This window comes from Mustelus asterias, chromosome 8 (genome assembly GCF_964213995.1).
Source record: "Mustelus asterias chromosome 8, sMusAst1.hap1.1, whole genome shotgun sequence".
Lineage (NCBI taxonomy): Eukaryota > Metazoa > Chordata > Chondrichthyes > Carcharhiniformes > Triakidae > Mustelus > Mustelus asterias.
Window position 1 is genome coordinate 96,547,810 of NC_135808.1, and position 19,435 is coordinate 96,567,244.

The 19,435-nt window shown below is 44.7% G+C and overlaps 1 protein-coding gene across 1 annotated transcript in view; it reads right to left on the bottom strand.

Annotated features, from left to right (window-relative positions):
- The window catches only part of agbl4 (AGBL carboxypeptidase 4), a 769,208-nt gene that overhangs the window by 13,946 nt on the left and 735,827 nt on the right, over window positions 1–19,435 (bottom strand). The window contains exon 13 of the mRNA XM_078219206.1: window positions 15,933–16,032. Within this exon, the coding sequence (XP_078075332.1) occupies window positions 15,933–16,032 (100 nt within the window). The remainder of the gene's footprint in view (window positions 1–15,932; window positions 16,033–19,435) is intronic.

Below are 19,435 nucleotides of genomic sequence, written 5' to 3' on the forward strand. Positions count from 1 at the left end.
GCTGAGTGACAGGAAACCGAGTAGTAATAAATCATTATTTTTGAGATTGGGGGAAGGTTTGTTGTGGAGTTGCCCAGGGTTCAGTGTTGGGACCCTTGCTCTTCTTGATATATATTAATGGCCTAGACTGTGGTATGCAGGGCATGATTTAAAAATTTGCAGATGATACAAAGATTGGAAGCATTTGTCAGCTGTGATGAGGATAGTCTTGGACTCCAAAAGGACATATACTTTTTATCTGGAATAAGTATTCAAGTGGCAGGTGCAGTGGGCGGCACGGTAGCACAGTGATTAGCACTGCTGCTTCACAGCTCCAGGGACCTGGGTTCGATTCCTGGCTTGGGTCACTATCTGTGTGGAGTTTGCACATTCTCCTCGTGTCTGCGTGGGTTTCCTCCGGGTGCTCTGGTTTCCTCCCACAGTCCAAAGATGTGCGGGTTAGGTTGATTGGCCATGCTAAAATTGCCCCATAGTGTCCTGAGATGCGTAGGTAAGAGGGATTAGTGGGTAAATATGTAGGGATAAGGGGGTAGGGCCTGGGTGGGATTGTGGTCGGGGCAGACTCGATGGGCCAAATGGCCTCTTTCTGCACTGTAGGGCTTCTATGGCTTCTAATACAGAGAAGTGTGAGGTGATTCATTTTGGCAGGAAGAATGTGGAGAGAAAGATTAAAACAAAGGGAGAAACTCTTAGGAAGGTGCAGAAACAAAGGACCCTTGGTGTATATGCATAAGTCATTGAAGGTGGCAGAGCATGTTGAAAGAGCAGTTAATAAAACATATGGTATCCTAGGTTTTATTAGTGGGGTATTGAGTTCAAAGGGGTCATGTTGAACTTGCATAAGACATTAGTTAGACCTCACCTGGAGTAGTGCATCCAGTTCTATGCTCCATACTTGAGCAACAATGTGAATGTATTGGAGAGAGTACAGAGGAGATTCACAAGAATGATTCCAGGGATAAAGAACCATAGCAAAAGGATTGGAGAGGCTGGGACTGTTTTCCTTGAGAAAAGAAGGTTGAGAGGAAACTTGATAGGGGTATTCAAGATCCTGAGGGGTGTGCACGGGCTATATTGTGAGAAACTGTCCCCTCTCACCTCTAAAAGAGATAGCTGAGGAAATGATGGAGCCACTGGTGGTGATCTTTCAGGAATCACTGGAGGTGGGGAGGGTCCCAGAGGACTAGAAAGTAGCGAGCGTAACACCGCTGTTTAAGAAGGGAGGGAGGCAGCAGTCGGGAAATTATAGGCCGGTTAGCCTGACTTCGGTCATTGGCAAGATTTTAGAATCCATTAATAAAGATGGGATCGTGTAGTACTTGGAAGTGCATGATAATATAGGACTGAGTCAGCACAGCTTCGTCAAGGGGAGATCATGTCTGACAAATCTGTTAAGAGTTCTTTGAGAACGTAACAAGGAAGTTAGATAAAGGAGAACCAGTGGACGTGATTTATTTAGATTTCCAAAAGGCCTTTGACAAGGTGCCAGATAGGAAACTTAAATAAGTTAAGAGCCCATGGTGTTAAGGGTAAGATCCTGGCATGGATAGAGGATTGGCTGACTGGCAGAAGGCAGTGAGTGGGGATAAAAGGGTATTTTTCAGGATGGCAGCCGGTGACTAGTGGTGTGCCTCAGGGGTCGGTGCTGGGACCACAACTTTTCACAATATACATTAACGATTTGGAAGAAGGGTCTGAAGGCACTGTTGCTAACTTTGCAGATGATACAAAGATATGTAGAGGGACAGGTAGTATTGAGGAAGCAAGGGGGCTACAGAAGGACTTGGACAGCTTAGAAGAGTGGGAAAAGAAGTGGCAGATGGAATACAATGTGGAAAAGTGTGAGGTTATGCACTTTGGAAGGAGGAATGGAGGCAAAGACTATTTTCTAAATGGGGAAATGCTTAGGAAATCAGAAGCACAAAGGGACCTGGGAGTCCTTGTTCAAGATTCTCTTAAGATTAAAGTGCAGGTTCAGTCGACAGTTAGGAAGGCAAATGCAATGTTAGCATTCATGTCAAGAGGGCTAGAATACAAGAGCAGGAATGTACCTCTGGGGCTGTATAAGGCTCTGGTCAGACCTCATTTGGAGTATTGTGAGCAGTTTTGGGCCCCGTATCTAAGGAAGGATCTGCTGGCCTTGGAAAGGATCCAGAGGAGGTTCACAAGAATGATCCCTGGAATGAGGAACGGTTGAGGACTCTGGATCTGTACTCGGAGTTTAGAAGGATGAGGGGGGATCTTATTGAAACTTACAGGACACTGTACTATGAGGCCTGGATAGAGTGGACGTGAAGAGGATGTTTCCACTAGTGGGAAAAACTAGAACCAGAGGGCACAACCTCAGGCTAAAGGGACGATCCTTTAAATGAGGAGGAATTTCTTCAGCCAGAGAGTGATGAATTTGTGGAACTCTTTGCCACAGAAAGCTGTGGAGGCCAAGTCATTGATTGTCTTTAAGACAGAGATAGATAGGTTCTTGATTATTAAGGGGATCAGGGATTATGGGGAAAAGGCAGGAGAATGGGGATGAGAAAATATCAGCCATGATTGAATGGCAGAGCAAACTCGATGGGCCGAGTGGCCTAATTCTGCTCCTATGTCTTATGGTCTTATGGTCTCAAGAGTATATCAAGGACGAGAGGGCACAGATTCAAAATGATGGATAAAAGGAATAGAAGTGATGTGAAGAATTTTTTGTTTCATCCAGAGGGTGGTTGGAGTCTGGAATGAACTTCCCAAGAGGGAGGTAGAGGCAACTTTGATCAAGATATTCAAAATGGAATTGGATTGCTATTTGAAAAGAAAGAATGTGGAAGGTTACAGGGATAAGGCAGGCGATTGGGATTAGGTAGTATGCTCTTTCAGAGAATCAGTGCAGACTTGATGGTTCATAAGGCCTCTTTCGGTATTTTAAAGATTCTGCGATTCTGATATTCAGTCAAAAGAAGTGATGGTTGTGCTGATTGATGGGTCAGTTAGCTGTTTGATGCATCTGTGGTCAAGACATTGACTGATACTGCAGAGGATCCCTATTCTATAGGTGAGCTTTCTATTGACCACATTGTTCTTATGGTGTTAGCACCTTGAAGGAAGGTCAGCTGACTCCTTGCTGAACCTCAGCCTCTGCCAGCTATTTTTCTTATTCATTGTTAGGTAGGGTATACTAAGGCCTGCACATATGATTGGTAGCACAATAATAGATGGGGAAATTTGGTTCTTATGCCTGGAGATGCCTTATTTCATCTTTTACCACTTGAACCATAAAATACTGTATTTGACATGCTGTAAAATCAAGCCACATCATTCATTTTAAATTGATTTGGCAACTGCCATGGGACTCAGCAGCTTGTACTTTGATTCCTTGTCACTCACAGAGCCTCCATGAGAACCCTTTGATATGTCCCTTTTTTAAGCTCTTCTGGTCCTGCTGAGGTTTTGTGAAATGCTTCACTTACATTTGACTTTCTGGTAATTGTACTCATTCCGCTCTTTTCAAACTAAATCTTTCCTACAGGTTCTATAAAGAATAACATGTTTAAAGGAACAACAAAAACAGAATATAAACAAAGAGAACAAAGAACAGCACTGTAAGTATTTAAATACTTGTTTTTACATAAAATGTGTGTATCCTTTAAGAGATTTATAACACGGGAATTTTCTTTTACATGTCCTATCATAAATAGACAGGAATCATGTTGTGTCTTACTTATATGGATTACCATTCATTTAAATATTGAAACCCAGAGCTGAATTTTCCCCCACTAAATTTCCTTTTGGACATCGGGACCATTGTCATATCAGCAGGCCACATGCTTGATTAGCAGGCCTTCCAGTCCAACCCTCTGGGAGACTAAAAATTAACAGCTTACCTGTAGGCTCTTCTTCTGCTTTAGTTGTGCCGATATCACAGACCAATATCCATATTCCACCAACACTTATACGGGTAGTACTGGCTAACTCAACCAAGACCTGCATAATGGTAATTCTGATAATGAAAACTTCAATTACGATGGCAAGAGGGTCATCAAGTCAGCAGCGCACCCGAATATGCAAGATTTAAAGGGCCACAGGTAGCCATTGCAGTCACTGCATCGAGAGAACTGAGGTGATGTTTTTCAGCAGTGTGCAGAACATGGAGGACAGATGGGGATGGCTACACCCTGCTTCACCGTCATTACTCTAAGTTAGATTGTGGAGAGTGAGGTCATGGGGGCAGATGTGGTTTTCAGAGGAGGAGGCCAGCTTGCATGTCCAAGTAGGTATAGCTGTAGGTACCTAAAAAGATCAGCAGCCAAAGAACCATCATCAGGACCTGGATACAGTGCAAGTGGTGCTTCAATTATCTGTTGAGAGCTGGCAAGGTGAGTACTTTGCAATTAACAGCTGGCAGCCATGACTTTATGTAATCTCTTTCGTAGCCCTCTGCATTGGAAGGCAAAAAGGAAAACTCTGCAGAGGAATGTCTCACAGAATCCTTTTGTTACTCTTCATATACACAGACAGCACCCTGACTCAGCCCTAAAGTACTCCTTGCGTAACCTATTCTACAGTGAAGTCTAGTGAAGTTATTGCACCTTATGATCCACTCACTGCATCCTAATTTTTCTCAACCTGTTTTTGCTCATTTCAGGAGAGGTGATGAATTGTCAATCCTGATTCCAATGAAGGTGGAGAGGCCCTTTAGATTGGCAAAGTGGCTGGAATCTGCCAAGGGGGAGATGTGGGTACAGGAGAGTGCAGGTGAAAGCACTCTCTGTATTGGCAGGGCACACTTGCAGGCAAATTACAGAAGTTTGCAAGAACAACAGAGTAGTGATAATGGGTAACTTCAGTCATCCTAAGATAGACTGGGATCATGACAGTGCAAAGTACAAAGAGATGAAATACCTGGGCCTCCAACCCAATGAAAAAGCAATGCTGGATCTAGTTTGAGGCAACAAAGTGGGGCAAGTGGATTGTGTTTCATTAGGGAAGCATTTGGGAAGTGTGATCATAATATAATCAGGTTTAGAATAATTGTAGAAAATGAGAAGGGACAATCCAGCAGATAACCAGTTAATACTTAACTGGAGGAATGTTAACTTCCATGAATTGAAAAGGGGATCTGGTCCAGGTGGGCTGGAATCAAATATCAGTAGACAATAAAGTAATCGGGAGGCCTTCAGAGAGAAGGTCATTTGGGTGCAGAGCAGACACATTCCTAAAAAGGGGGAAAAGAAGGGCATCAAGAGCTAGAGCTTCCTGGATGATAAAGATATTGATATTAAAACAAACCAGTGAAAGAAGCTTTATGCTGAGTAATGATAGAGAAACAAGCTGAAAATAAACAATAAAGGGAATAAGAAGGGCAAAGAGAAAAGATGAGAATAGAATGGTGGATAACACAAAGGGAATTGAAAAGGTTTTTTATTCTAAACATTTAAACATTAAAAGGATGATCGTAAGGAGGGTGGGGCCAATTAGGAACCAAAGAGGAAACCTTGAGGGAGCAGAGGACATGGCTTAGGTACTAAATGAATACTTTCCATCAGTCTTCACTGAAGAAGAGGATTTACCAATGTAGCCACAAAGGGAGAGGCAGCTGTGATATTGGATAACATCAAAAAATAAAGAAGAACTTAAAATATTGACTGGTAGCCCTCAACGTACGTCAGTCATCTGGTCTGGATGGGATGTACCCTGGGTTACTGAAGGAGGTAAGTTTGGAAATTGCAAAGGCTCTGGGCACAATTCTCTTTGGACATGGAAGTGATGTGAGGGACAAGAGGATATCAAATGCTACATCCTTATCTAGTAGAGGGTCATTGGATGGCAGCTACATGCTGGTTAGCTTAATGTCCTCCTACTCCTTCAGGTACCGTACCATAAGAGGGCATCGGTGACCATGGACAACCATTGCATTGGTCCATGATTATGCTTGGTAAAGTACTGCAGTAGTTTGATATCATCTACTGCAGTGTGTCGAACGGGAAACTCTCCTGCTCTTACCACCTATCATCAAGTGTATTGGAAAGATTTACAGGCTGATAATCAAACTGTTTGGCCACATTATGAACACACCTTCCATGGGCATCAAGTCCTTAAGTGAGACTTAAACCTGGGGCTTCTAGTCCAGAGGCAGAGACACTAGCCATTGTGCCACAAGACCTCCCCAGCTTAATGTCAGTCATGGGAAAACTGTTGGAGTCAATTATTTATGACAAAATTAACTCACATTTGGAAATGTATGGGTGAATAAAGGAGAGTCAGCACCAATTTGTTAATGACGCACCATATTTAACTAACTTGATTGAATTATTCAATAAAATAACAAGAGTGGGTTGATGGGGGTAGTGCAATCAATCGACTTTCAAAGTGGGTTCGACAAAATATTATATACAGATGTTTTATGCAAAATCAAAGCCATGGGTTTGAAGGGGCAGTGACAGCACACATACAAAACTGGCTAAGGGAAAGAACAATGGTGAACAGTTGTTTCCCAGGCTGGGGGGAGGTGATCTCCAGGTCATTATTGGGAGCACTGTTCATGTATATTAATGCCCTGGACTTGGGTACACAGGATATGGTGAGAATAGTAACAGACTTCAGGAGGGCATTAAACAGACTGATGACAGGGGCAGGCACAAGGCAACTGAAATTTAACTCAGGGAAGTGTTAAGCGAAAGAATGAGGCAAGCAATACAAACTAAATGGTTCTATTATAAAGGGGCTAGAGAGACCCTGGGGTGTATATCGACAAATCTTTGTCAGTGACAAGATGACATGAGAAGGCTGTTAAATAAAAGCACATGGGTTATTTGATTTTATTAATAGAGGCATGTAGTAGAAAAGCACAAATGCCATGCTAAAACCTCAACCATAGTTTTGTGTTCAATTCTGGGCATCACACTTTGGGAAGAATGTCAAGACATAGAAGGGGTGCAGGAATAGCACCAGGGGTGAGGGACTTCAGTCAAGTGGATGGATTGGATTTTTAGTCTTCATCGAGAAACTAACAGCGATCCTCCTTCTGCTTGCAAGAACAATACAATACACAATAACAAAGAGTGGGCAAAAACTGGTCGAGGCCTCAAAAACCTTTGTGTTCTTCATCCAATGCCCTTGCATTCAAAGCATTCATCACCAGTGTGATATAGTTGTGGGAGATTGGGAGATTCTGCAAAAGTCAGCATTCACCCCTGGAATGATGCAGATGCAAAGAAATTTATTGCCACGGTCACCTTGACTGCTTCAGGCAATAGATGTTGTTCAGCTCCTTCTGCCCTCAGTTCCACTTGCAAAAGGAAGAAGATTTCTGCAACCCACCTGCATGAGAACAGTAGCCTTCACAGGCACTGTTACTTTGAGAGGGGCAGAATTCTGACCTTTTGCCTCTGTACCCTTTCTTCTGACCCTTAGCCAAATGTTCTGGGCACTCCAGCTGCATGTGGGAGTATTGCTAAGCGCAGCTGCTGATCCCCCAACTGCTGCTGCTTTGCCTGCGGTTACTGAAGTGGGTTTCACATCTGCTCCTCCCCAGTTGTCTACTTAAACTCAGAATTAGTGGAACCCATGTATTTGGAGTCTCAAATACACAAGAGTCTGTAACTAATGGAATTGTAAGAAGTCTCACAACACCAGGTTAAAGTCCAACTGGTTTATTTGGTAGCAAATACCATAAGCTTTCGGAGCGCTGCCCCTTCGTCAGATGGAGTGGAAATCTGTTCTCCAACAGTGCACAGAGACACAGAAATCAAGTTACAGAATATTCTGTATTCTGTAACTTGATTTCTGTGTCTCTGTGCACTGTTGGAGAACAGATTTCCACTCCATCTGACGAAGGGGCAGCGCTCCGAAAGCTTATGGTATTTGCTACCAAATAAACCAGTTGGACTTTAACCTGGTGTTGTGAGACTTCTTACTGTGCTTACCCCAGTCCAACGCCGGCATCTCCACATCATGACTAATGGAATTGGCAGGTAATGCTGCACGAAATTTTAGCAATTTCTTTCTCCCGAATATTATCTGTCTTAGCTGCTCCTGGAATGACAAGCCTCGGTCTATGGCTAACCACAGCATTGCTGCTTCCCACCCTTTACAGCAGTGAGTGCATGTCAGTTTCAAACCTCAATGACTTCCTGCTCTGCTTTCTGAGTTAGCAAGTTCTACACACTGCATGTGTCCTATGTGCTTCTCAAAAACTGTCCTTGGAAAATTCCTAGTAATTGCCTCATTACCAAGTTCATAGCTTTCTTCCACTGCTGTGCTGAATGCTGACAGCACACTCAAACTGCCCTGGAAAAAGCAGGAAAAGGCAGAAACATGTTGAGAAACCTGCCCAACACATTTTCTCTAATTTTCCCAACAGCGATCCCAAATCCTAGGGCCTGGGAAAACTCCCCATCCACTGAAAATGTATCGAAGTTACAAATTGCCTCTCCTTTGACAATGAGCAGAGGTCACTTTCATTGCTACATTTAAGATTATTCCTCCCACTGAAACAGACTGCAGCTGGCATAAAAAAACTTTGGGCAAAGGAAGTATAATCTTCAAAGGCACTAATAAGCAGATGAAGTAACTAAGACATACTAAATCTTTACATCCAATAATATAGGAAATGAAATGTCGGTAACAAATGTTCTATGCGTTCAAATTCCACTGCTAAGCATCTTCAATCTAGCCTCATCAATTCATCCTTTCCTCCCCCTCTTCTAAAGCACACAGGAAGAAAAGGATTTCCATTATGCAATCCATTTTCCCAAGCTGAAATGTTTGAGTATCCATTGCTGACTATAGAAGGGAAGAGAGGTGTTTGATGAAGCTCCAGAGTGCAAAGCTAAATAAATCACTGTCCAAGGTAAGTTTTAGACAGCTGCACCAAAGATGGTCTCCATTATATGATGTCTGTCTCAGGGATACCATTGTGATATTCGCACCAACACTACATATGGCTGTTATTCCTAATACTAAATTAGTGATGCTGCTTTGGATATATTGTACGGGCGGCCTAGTTATCATTTACACAAGAGAGGCGATAAAAAAATGTTGGTTATCAGGACAGGCAATCTATAGGAAGTGAAATTTTGGTGGTCATCTTTTGGAGGATTGATGTTGTAATGGTAAGCATAGGACCCCCCCTTTCCTCTTTACACAAACTCAAAATCCTCTGAAAATGGGAGTGGTTTCAAATGGAAATCCAGTCTGATATAATTGTGAGATTCTTAATAGAGTTAGTAAAATTAACCTTTGTTTCCAGAATGTCAGTAAACTGTACACTCATGTCAGATTTAATCATTTTTTTCAGAGCTTAGATGTAAGACATCAATGCTCAAGTGATTTATTATTTCTGCTTTGTTTTATTTTTAATACAGTGCTGCTCTGGGAAATATTTACACTATGAATTAATGTTTAAAATCATTTAGTTACATCTGCAAAACAAAGCAACTTAGTTGAGCTAAATAAATATCTATTCCAGATTAGCATAGTTATTACAATTAGAGACAGGACTAAAATTATAATTTGTTTCTTTGCATATATTTATGAATCCATTTAACAGGTTTGAATGTTATTTAAATGATTAGCTTGACTGGTACTTTCCAATTAATTTGATCTCTTGTTTGCTTTCTTATTTAAACTTATGATTATTGTTTTCTTCTAGCTTGCAGAGGGTTTCAGCAGAGCCTGGTCTCCAGTCATCTTGTCACCTTTGCCACTGGACTAAGGCCTTGCTCCATCAAATCCGTGTGGTAGCTGGTGTGCAACAGCCACCCCATGATAAAAGAACTCACTCACAGGCATCTTTCACCCCTTAAAATGAAGCTCTGGACTTTGGAACATCAGGACCTTCATGGACAACTCCAACAACGACGGACGAGTGATGTACTGCCCAGGAGATCAGGTGTTTAGACATTGACATTTCCGCCCTATGTGAGACCTGGTGGGTAGGGGAGACCAGTTCAAAGAACAAGGTGGTGGTGACACCTTCTTCTGGAAAAGTAAACCAGAAAAGATCGCCACCTCCATGAGGTTGGGCTTGCAGGATAAACAAATGCTTCATGATCTTTTGGCTCACACTAGCCCAGAACCATTGTGCTACAGTCCTCAGTGGATTTGCCCCAACACTGTAGCTACAGATGAGTCCAAAGAGAAATTTTACTCCAGTCTCAGACAATCCTTGGCCTGAGTGTCAATGGGCGACAAGCTAATCCTCCTCAGTGACTTCAATACCAGAGTTGGAAAAGACAGACCTCTGGGGTGGTGTAGTCAGCAGAGAAGAGGGAAGGTAAATCCAACACCAATGGTACACTGCTCCTGACAAAATGTCTGGAACGTGATCTTTCCATAATCTATACCTTGTTCGTCAGAGACAAGTACAAGGCCCCATGCTAACATGCTCACTCCAAGCTGTCAAATAGGCTTAGACTCTGTCAACATTGTGGTCAGGATCAATGGGGTACTTGTGATTCATTCAAGCATGAAGGGAAATGAAAATAAACACAGGTGGCTGGAGGACGACAGATGAATTTGCTAGAGATCAAAGGATTCCATTGGAATGCAGAGGGTTTCAAAGAATTAAACCTGCTAGGAAGCCTCAGAAATACTTATATACTTATACAAAGCTGTGTGCATACGTTGGAGCTGAATAAACAGCTGTGCAGACTGGACCCTGCCTCCCACCCTGCAGCAGCGCCCCCCCCCTCCCCCACTCCCACCCCCGCCCCCGCTCAAGTTAAATTGACGTCTCCTCTGTGTCAGACGACTTCAAAAGGGTCTGCTTATTCCTGCAGCCTCTGACAGGGGAAATGAAAATCTCTGCTGCCACATGAAGTGCTGCAACTTTTTAAAATCCAGCCAGCTGAACAGCGGGAGGGGGAAAGGGGGGGAGGGGGGTGCATGGAGATTAAAGTGATCTGTCCACTCAGAATTTTCACAGTGACAGGCAGGAAGGCAGATGTTGGTCCCAGAGCTGTCTGAAATCACAAAGTCTGCCAGGGCTAGAAGGGGCAGTCCAGCCATGACACCCCATTCTGGGGGAAAGTGATGAGGTCAACTGCTTGCCCTCAGCCTGAGCCCACCCAATCCCCAGGACCTCTGAGGGACCCTCCCTCTGAAGTCTGGCAACAGCAGAGGGGCAAATTGTCACTGAATCTACTTCCTTGTGGCCCCTCAGGGCTCAAGGCACCAGGCCAGGGTGTTAGTACCAAGGCGCCAGGGTGCAATGCACCATGGGCATTGTCAAGGCGCATGGCCTAAGGGGATGAGTATGGTGTCTGAGGGGGGAGGGGGCTGACTGGGGGAATCTGAGGGGAAGCGGTCTGACTGGTGGGTCTGAGTGGGAAGGAGGCTGAATGGAAGGTCTGAGGCGGAGGGGGCTTGAGCAGGGGTGGGTCTGAGGGGGAAGAGAGTCTGAGGGGCGGCTCGGTAGCACAGTGGTTAGCAGTGCTGCTTCACAGCTCCAGGGACCTGGGTTCGATTCCCGGCTCGGGTCACTGTCTGTGTGGAGTTTGCACATTCTCCTCGTGTTTGCATGGGTTTCCTCCGGGTGCTCCGGTTTCCTCCCACAGTCCAAAGATGTGCGGGTTAGGTTGATTGGCCATGCTAAAATTGCTCCTTAGTGTCCTGAGATGAGTCGGTTAGAGGGATTTGCAGGTAAAATATGTAGGGATATGGGGGCAGGGCCTGGGTGGAATTGTGGTCGTGCAGACTCGATGGGCCGAATGGCCTCTTTCTGCACTGTAGGGTTCTATGAATCTATGAGGAGAGAAGGGGGCTGAGTGGGGCAGTGGGGGGGTCAGGTCACCCTCATGCCTACATGATGTGTGGGGACTGAGGGGTGCTACTAGTTATTTGTGGATGGGGTGAGGATGTCCCTCTTCGATAAAGGGTTGGTGGTGCTCCCTTGGTCAGTGTGAAGGGCACCATTTCATTTTCTGTGGGGAGGCGGGCCTGTCTCCAAGCATGGTTTTGAAAGGGCGGCCCGCTCTCGGAACAGCAGGTCTGGCTAGCGGGTTGCTCAAAATGAGCTTCTTAACATCTTCCAGGTGGATGAATCCCATCTGACAGATGCTGCCAGTTCCAGTGGGAAACACTCCTGTTTTCCCACCAGCATGAGCACTTAGTCCCAAAATGGAAGACTTAGGTCTGGAGTGTATTTGGATTTCCATGTAAAAAAATATTGCAAAAAATAAGAGCTAATTTGTTTGATGGTAATATAATAGCTTGGAAGAGGATTGATTACGTAAAGAAATCTGAGTCTAGATTAATGGTTCGTTTATCCATCCTCCATTGTACCTGTTCTGATGATGCTACCTTCTATCTTCTAGGGCGGCACGGTGGCACAGTGGTTAGCACTGCTGCCTCACAGCACCAGGAACCTGGGTTCAATTCCGGCCTTGGGTCACTGTCTGTGTGGAATTTGCACATTCTCCCTGTGTCTGTGTGGGTTTCCTCTGTGAGCTCCCGTTTCCTCCCACACTCCAAAGATGTGTAGGTTAGATGGATTAGCCATGGTAAATGTGTGGGGTTACGAGGATAGGGCAGGATTTTGGGCTTGGGAAGATATTCTGTCAGAGAGTCGGTGCAGACTCAAAGGGCTGAATGGCCTCCCTCTGCACTCCAGGGATTCTATGATAGGACTCTATTGGTTCTGCAATGTGCCTTCCTTTTTCTTCAGCTGAGGATTCCTCCCTGTTGTAGTTGACACAGCTCTCAACTATGTGTGTTCCATTCCCTCATTTCTGCTCAGAAGTTCTCCCTATCCTCATCTTCCACCCCACTAGCCTTCACATTCAACAGATCTTCCTCCGTCAATTTCCCCAACTACAGAGTGAAGCCACCATCAAACACATCTTCCCATCCCATCCACTTTCAGCTTTCTGATGGGACTGTTCCCTCTAACAGGGAAGCTGCACTGAATAATAGTGGTGGAATTTCAATGATGGAAAATGAAACAACCAGGGAGAGAGTTGCATCTCTGGAGATATTGGTGGTGGTGCTGGGCAGGAGGAGTAATGCAATGATTCCATGGGTTCTTTTGTGACCAGGAAACCCTCAAGGGCCACCACGATAAGGGAATGGGAGCAGATAGTCAGGGATATCAACTATTGTTATTTATTAGTGTCACAAGTAGGCTTACATTAACACTGCAATTAAGTCACAGTGAAAATCAGAACCAGAGACTCGGCAGCAGTTCTGCATGAACTCTAATGATCTAAAGTAGCTGGGTAAGGTGATGACATCTATTTACTCAACACAACGTTAATCTCTCAGGCTGATCAATGCACCAGATCCCCATCACACACCCACCAGCAGATCCCTGGTACTCAAAAGTCATGCCTAACATCCAGATACTCCACCTCACTGTCAGACAGATAGAAGGGTTGGTGGTGCTCCCTTGGTCAGTGTGAAGGGCACCATTCTTACACCTCTTGCTGTCCGCACATGCCTCCAGCTATTCAGTTATGGCAAAATCCAAACACTATATGACACAATCACTGACATTCTTCCCTCTCTTGCAGGACTGGGTGACAATGCAAGGGAACAGGGCAGAACTGGCAGGGAACATGGATGCCTGCATCTTTTGTGCCTTATGCAGGGGATAGTGCTCTGCATCCATTGAATAGAACCAGAAAATCCCTACTGTGCAGAATGAGGCCATTTAGCCCATCGAGTCTGCATCGACTCTCAGAAGAGCATCCCATCCAACCCCTCCCCTCTGTCCTATCCCCTTGACCCTGTGCATTTACCATGGCCAATCCACCTAGCCTGTACATCTTTGGATTGTGGGAGGAAACCAAGTCATTTGCTAAGGGGCCTATGGGATTTAGCTGAGACCATTGAAGATGGCAGAACATTCCTTTCTTATGCCTTTTCTTAACTCCTGCTATCTGGAATAACGAGGGCGGCAAGGTGGCACAGTGGTTGGCACTGCTGCTTCACATTGCCAGGGACCCGGGTTCGATTCTCGGCTTGGGTCACTATCTGTGTGGAGTTTGCATGTTCTCCCCGTGTCTGCGTGGGTTTCCTCCGGGTGCTCCGGTTTCCTCCCACATTCCAAAAGACATGCTGGTTAGGTGCATTGACCCGAACAGATGTGTGGCGACTAGGGGAATTTCACAGTAACTTCACTGCAGTGTTAATGTAAGCCTTACTTGTGACTACTAAATAAACTTTCAAACTTTAAACTTTAAAAGCTACTAATGGTGTGACCATGGACCACTTGCTTCCCTTAATACCATCCCTTCCCCTTCTTATTTCCTACTTTTAAGCACCCAATAATTGTTGCCTGTCCAACCACAGCAGCCCAAGGAGGGAGAGAGAGTGGAAAAACACAACACTAATGAAAAAGACACTTGCAGTCATAGGCTCAGTTAGTGATCCTGCATTTAACTTAGAGGCTCGTAAAGAATTAGGATCAGCTTTGAGAAATACGGCTCCATGCTGACAGAGACAATTGTGCACAGCCTGCACTCTCCACAGCCTCTGCTCCATCTCCCTTTTGTGCAGCAAACCCAGAGACACTGCACTGCTGCCTCCATACCTGTTTCAGCCTTTGTGCACATAGGTCACTTACCCTTCTGCTCCCCCTGTGAGGATGCATTTTGTGGCAAATCCACACACCACCAGAAACATTCATGAGTACTTCCAGACTCTTTTTAACAGAACTCTTTAAAAAAAAATGCCTGTGTGCAATAGTCTGACACTTTAAGCAACATTTGTGAAGATTTATGCTTGCTGTTTACAGAGTTCATTCGTGAATATGCTGCCTGGACCTGCATGGTTCAAATTTGGTATTCTGGCATCACATCAGCCAGTTGGACTATATAATGTCAAGGTGGTGTGGATTCACAGCATTCCGGTGCATGCGGGGGCACCCACACATGCGTCCTACTAGTACTTCATGGAATGCCACACAGGCCATGCAGGAAGCTGCCAGCTGTGCACCCACATCAGAAAATGGCAACTGGGCTTTTAGAGTCCAGGATGTATTTCTCTCCCCTCCTCTTTTGACCAGGTACTTTATAGTTTCTCAGACTCAATACTGAGTTGTAATTTCAGACCATAATCTCTGACACCAATTTTGTGGGAGAGGCGGTTGCTATTGGAGATGATTCTGCTTTTCCAATTTACATCTTTTCCAGACCCATCTTTTGTTTCTTCATTCTTCTCCAGGTGGCATTCTCAGTTATTCAAGGGTCCGTGGACTATGGCTTATGTTATAGTAAAATAAGTTTACTATGGGGCAGAACGAGGAACAAGCCAAACCCTACCTCAACCGGACTGGGGATCAATTTGTTACCATTATTCTGAACTACATATTGGTTGTTTAGCCTGCTGAGATAACTGGTCCTCTTTGTTTCTTTACTTGTCCCATTACCACTCCTTTTTGCCTTGCACCGTCATTCCTTTTGCCATTTAATCCCTCCAGCCTTCCACTCTAACACAGAACTTCACTTTTGCTTTTTTTTCTCTCGCTCCCCCTTTCTCTGGTTCTATATTGGTTCAAACCTATTACATTGCTCCCATTTTTCAGTTCTGATGAAAGGTCACCAACTTGAAATATTCTCTGTTTCTTTCCCCATAGAGACTGCCAGACCTTCTGAGTTTCCAATATCTTCTGTTTTTATTTCAGATTTCCAGCATCCACAATATTTTGCTTTTGTATTGATCTATTCTTTAGTTCAATACTTTGCTACTCAAGGAAGGAAACATTTAAGGATTTTTGAGTACAAACTTTTCAATAATTCTTACTGAAGTACCCAATTTAATTGTATTTTTAAAGCTCTTTTGTTGCATAACCTTAATTAGATTTTATATTATATAACCTCCACTTAGAATCATAAAAACAATTTATCAGTGCTGGAATTAGTAAGGAACTGATAGTAGTGAATTGACAGAAATGTCTAAGGAAATACATCATCATATTCTTAACAGTTATTATGATTCCATACCTGAAGGTAGCTACTGATGCTAAAGACTTTGTACTAGCCACATTATTTGTTTTATAGTAGTCCATGAACGTTCGAGCCAGGTTGTTTCCAAGTTTCATGTCTGTAGATTTGTAGTTAAAGAATTTAAACATATATAGACATAGAGAGGAACAAGTGCAATAACATTGAACCTATAACCTATCCAAAATGTAACTTTTGTTCTTAATTTTTGCAAGACAATCATGGCAACAAACATGGGTTTGTGTAGAACGTTAAATATTGTTTAGTGTTGGCAATTAATTAATCAAAATTGGCATCTACTGGGTTTAAGACACGGTGAATCTGAAAAAAAAAGCCATTGTCAGGGGAAAAGAATTCAAGGGAGGAATCTTACCAAACAAATTCCAGGTCCAGGATGGGCGTGAAAACAGGAGAATTTCTGACCCGCTTTTTGGGTGAGTTCCATTCCAGTACCTTATCCACTCAGTGCAGGAAAAAATGGGCTAAACCATTCCTTGCCTGTAAGGGAAGGGTGCGGGGCTTAAATCACCAGCAAGCCTGCTGTAGCAGCCGAGAGCACCATTTTGCACATGCGGACCTCTGTGGCTGCACAAGCACAATGGCAACCAGCAGAGGCCCGACAGGACTGAGAGAGCCTCTGCTGCTGCAGCTGGCCTCAACCTAGCTCTGTCCTAGCTATCGCAGGAGCGGCTGATCGCAAGCTCCACCCGGAAATATCACCCCCCTCGATCACCGCAGCAGCCCCCCCCCCCCCACTGATTGGCCCCCCAGTAGAGCCTGCCCCCAGAAGACCCTGCCACCTCAGACCCTGCCCCCTTGGCACTGCCCAGTGCCTGATGGGCAATGCCAGGGTACCCAGTAGGGAGTGCCAGGGTGCCTGGTAGGAAGTGCCAGGATGCCAGGCTGGCAGTGCCAGGCTGACACCGTCCAAGGGGCACCCCCCTTGCCCCCAAACGCCCCAGGGGGGCCTAAATGGTCTCAAGTTCTACTGGCGAGGCCATCACGACTGGTCCACGTTGCTGGGGACCAGCAGTGATTCTCGCCAGAGAGAATCTCTCCCAACGAGGCCACAAAGGCAGTGAGCTAGGACAATTGCATCCTGGGCTCATCAATTATATGTAAATCAGCATTTCAATATATTTAAACAATTTATTCAGTCTCACGCTGGAGATGGCCGCGAGGCTGACCTCACCGGATATCTGGTGTCGGTAAGATCTTGCGAGGTGAGAAATCGGGCACAATCCTGATTTCTTGGCTCTCATGCGGTCTTACCGGCTCGTCCTGCCCATTGGCCAGAGGGACAAAATGGTAAGATAACCCCCTAAGTTTGAGAAATGCTCCTCTTAAAAATAATGATAATGTGGATTCCTAAACATTTGTCCAAGAGTTTCAAACCTACCATTATCAGAACATAAAATGTTCATCTGTAGAATATTTATTTTATTCAATATGTCTTTTTGACAGTTCCTGTGGTCACAAAATAAATATGTCAGTGTAAAAGACTGTGGGCGGAATTTTATCAGTACACCTGCCCGAGGTTCATACGATCCGCCTGAGGCTAATGGAGAATATCGTTCTCCGAGCCTTGCCTGCCCCTGGAATTGGGACAGGCGTGCCGGTAAAATTCCAGCCTGTAATTACATAAAACTTCTGTTCACTAAGTTTGATCATGCTTTTGAGACCATTGAATAACGACGACTGATGGATATGTGATGCAATGACTGTTGAGATTTTAATGTGCCAATTTACAGTGAAAATCCTAGCATCAGAATTAGAGGAAGTATTTTAAAATCCAGTATTATTTGTAAAGTCGGGGGTGAGATACGGTTATGAGGCTTGTATGAATGTTAAATGTGTGGTTGGAGATCTGAACATTGGATATATTCTAGGCTGAGTTAGAAATAATTTTCATTCACAAGAGGGTCAAGGGTTATGGGGGACAGACAGGTAAGTGGAATTGAAGCCAAAATCATATTAGCCGCGACCTTATCAATTGCCAGCACAAACTCACAGGCTGAATGGCCTAATCCTGCTCCTAATTTTTCTGTTTTTAAGGATGAGTGATAGAGATTTGGTGAATTGAGCAGTGTCTGAGGCTATGCTGAAGTTGGTAGGATGTGGCATTGAGCACTAGTGTGGAGTCATTGAGCATCTTGCTGCATGACATTCAGGTGCTCGGACAACGATTCCATGGATATCGCCATGGACAAAGATTGATCTCCATGAATATCTACTCCCATTGTCTTCTGTCTGTGTCTGGAGGTCCACGTGCCTGCTACCTCCACCATACCACCCACATCCCATGCCCTCCTGCCACAAATGTGAGTATACACACTTCCAGGTGCTGTGCTTCAGTTTCCCAGGTTAGATTCATTCCCTGCATGACGCCCAGCACCTGCTTCTCCCTCTTAGAATGCTCTAACAGCTGAGCACCCCCATCCCCCAACTGCACTCTTCCCAAACGCCTCCACACAAGCTGCCTTGCCAGTTGCCTCCCCTCACCCGACCCCACCCCACTCCATGCTTGCATGCATAGCTGGCTGGCCCCACAACAACCGTACCACAACCCCAAGGCCCCATGCGTGCTTGAAGCAGAATCCACCCTGCCACACAGCTCTGAGGCCTAATGCCTGACCAAGCCCGAACCTCCTGAACTCCCAGCAGCAATGTCTGTTCAAACCCAAAATTCCTGAATCCCTAGCAGCACACTCCTCACTGAACCACAAGGCCCGTAACTGGCTCCCCCGACCTTTCCAATGCCTCCCCCGCTCTCCTTGAAGAAGCACTGGCCTGTGGCATGCTCACCTCCGAACTCCCCTCCGAGGTGATCGTGCCACTTTTCCCCTTTTGAAAAATTAGCTGAGAAAGGCACAGACATGATGTCACGTCTCCATGGGTAGATTTCCCAACATGGGAGAGAATTGTTGCGGGAGGCCCGCTAATGAGACTAAAATGAATGTAAACAGTGTTCCCACCATTGCATTAAAGTTTATTGTCTTGTTAATAAACCTTAAATTTTTAAAAATCCTAAAGGTGTTACTGGAGTTCTTTGCTTTTGGGGTCAGTAGCTTTTATTCCTCATTTTCAAAATACAAAATAAAAGGATTAGGATCAGCAAGACAGGTTTCCCTTTGGGATCTGACTTGCATCTACTGTGGTCATAACAGTGCCAATCAAGCAGGCTGCTTTGTCCTGGGTTGCCTTAAGCTTCTTCAGTATTGTTCAAGCTGAACTTATCCAGGCACATGGAGAGTATTCTATCACACTCCTGACTTGTGGGTTGTAGATGGTGGAAAAGCTTTGGTGAATTACCTGCCGCAAATTCCCAGGCTCTGACCTGCTCTTGTAGCCAGAATATTTATATTGCTAGTCTTGTTGAGTTTTTAGTCAGTGGCAACCCCCAGGTTGTTGATAGTGCTGTAATAGACCTTTATGGGATAGAAATATGACTTCACTAGTAGGGAAGTGGTTCATGCAATTCTGTCTAGTTTCACTTTTGCTTT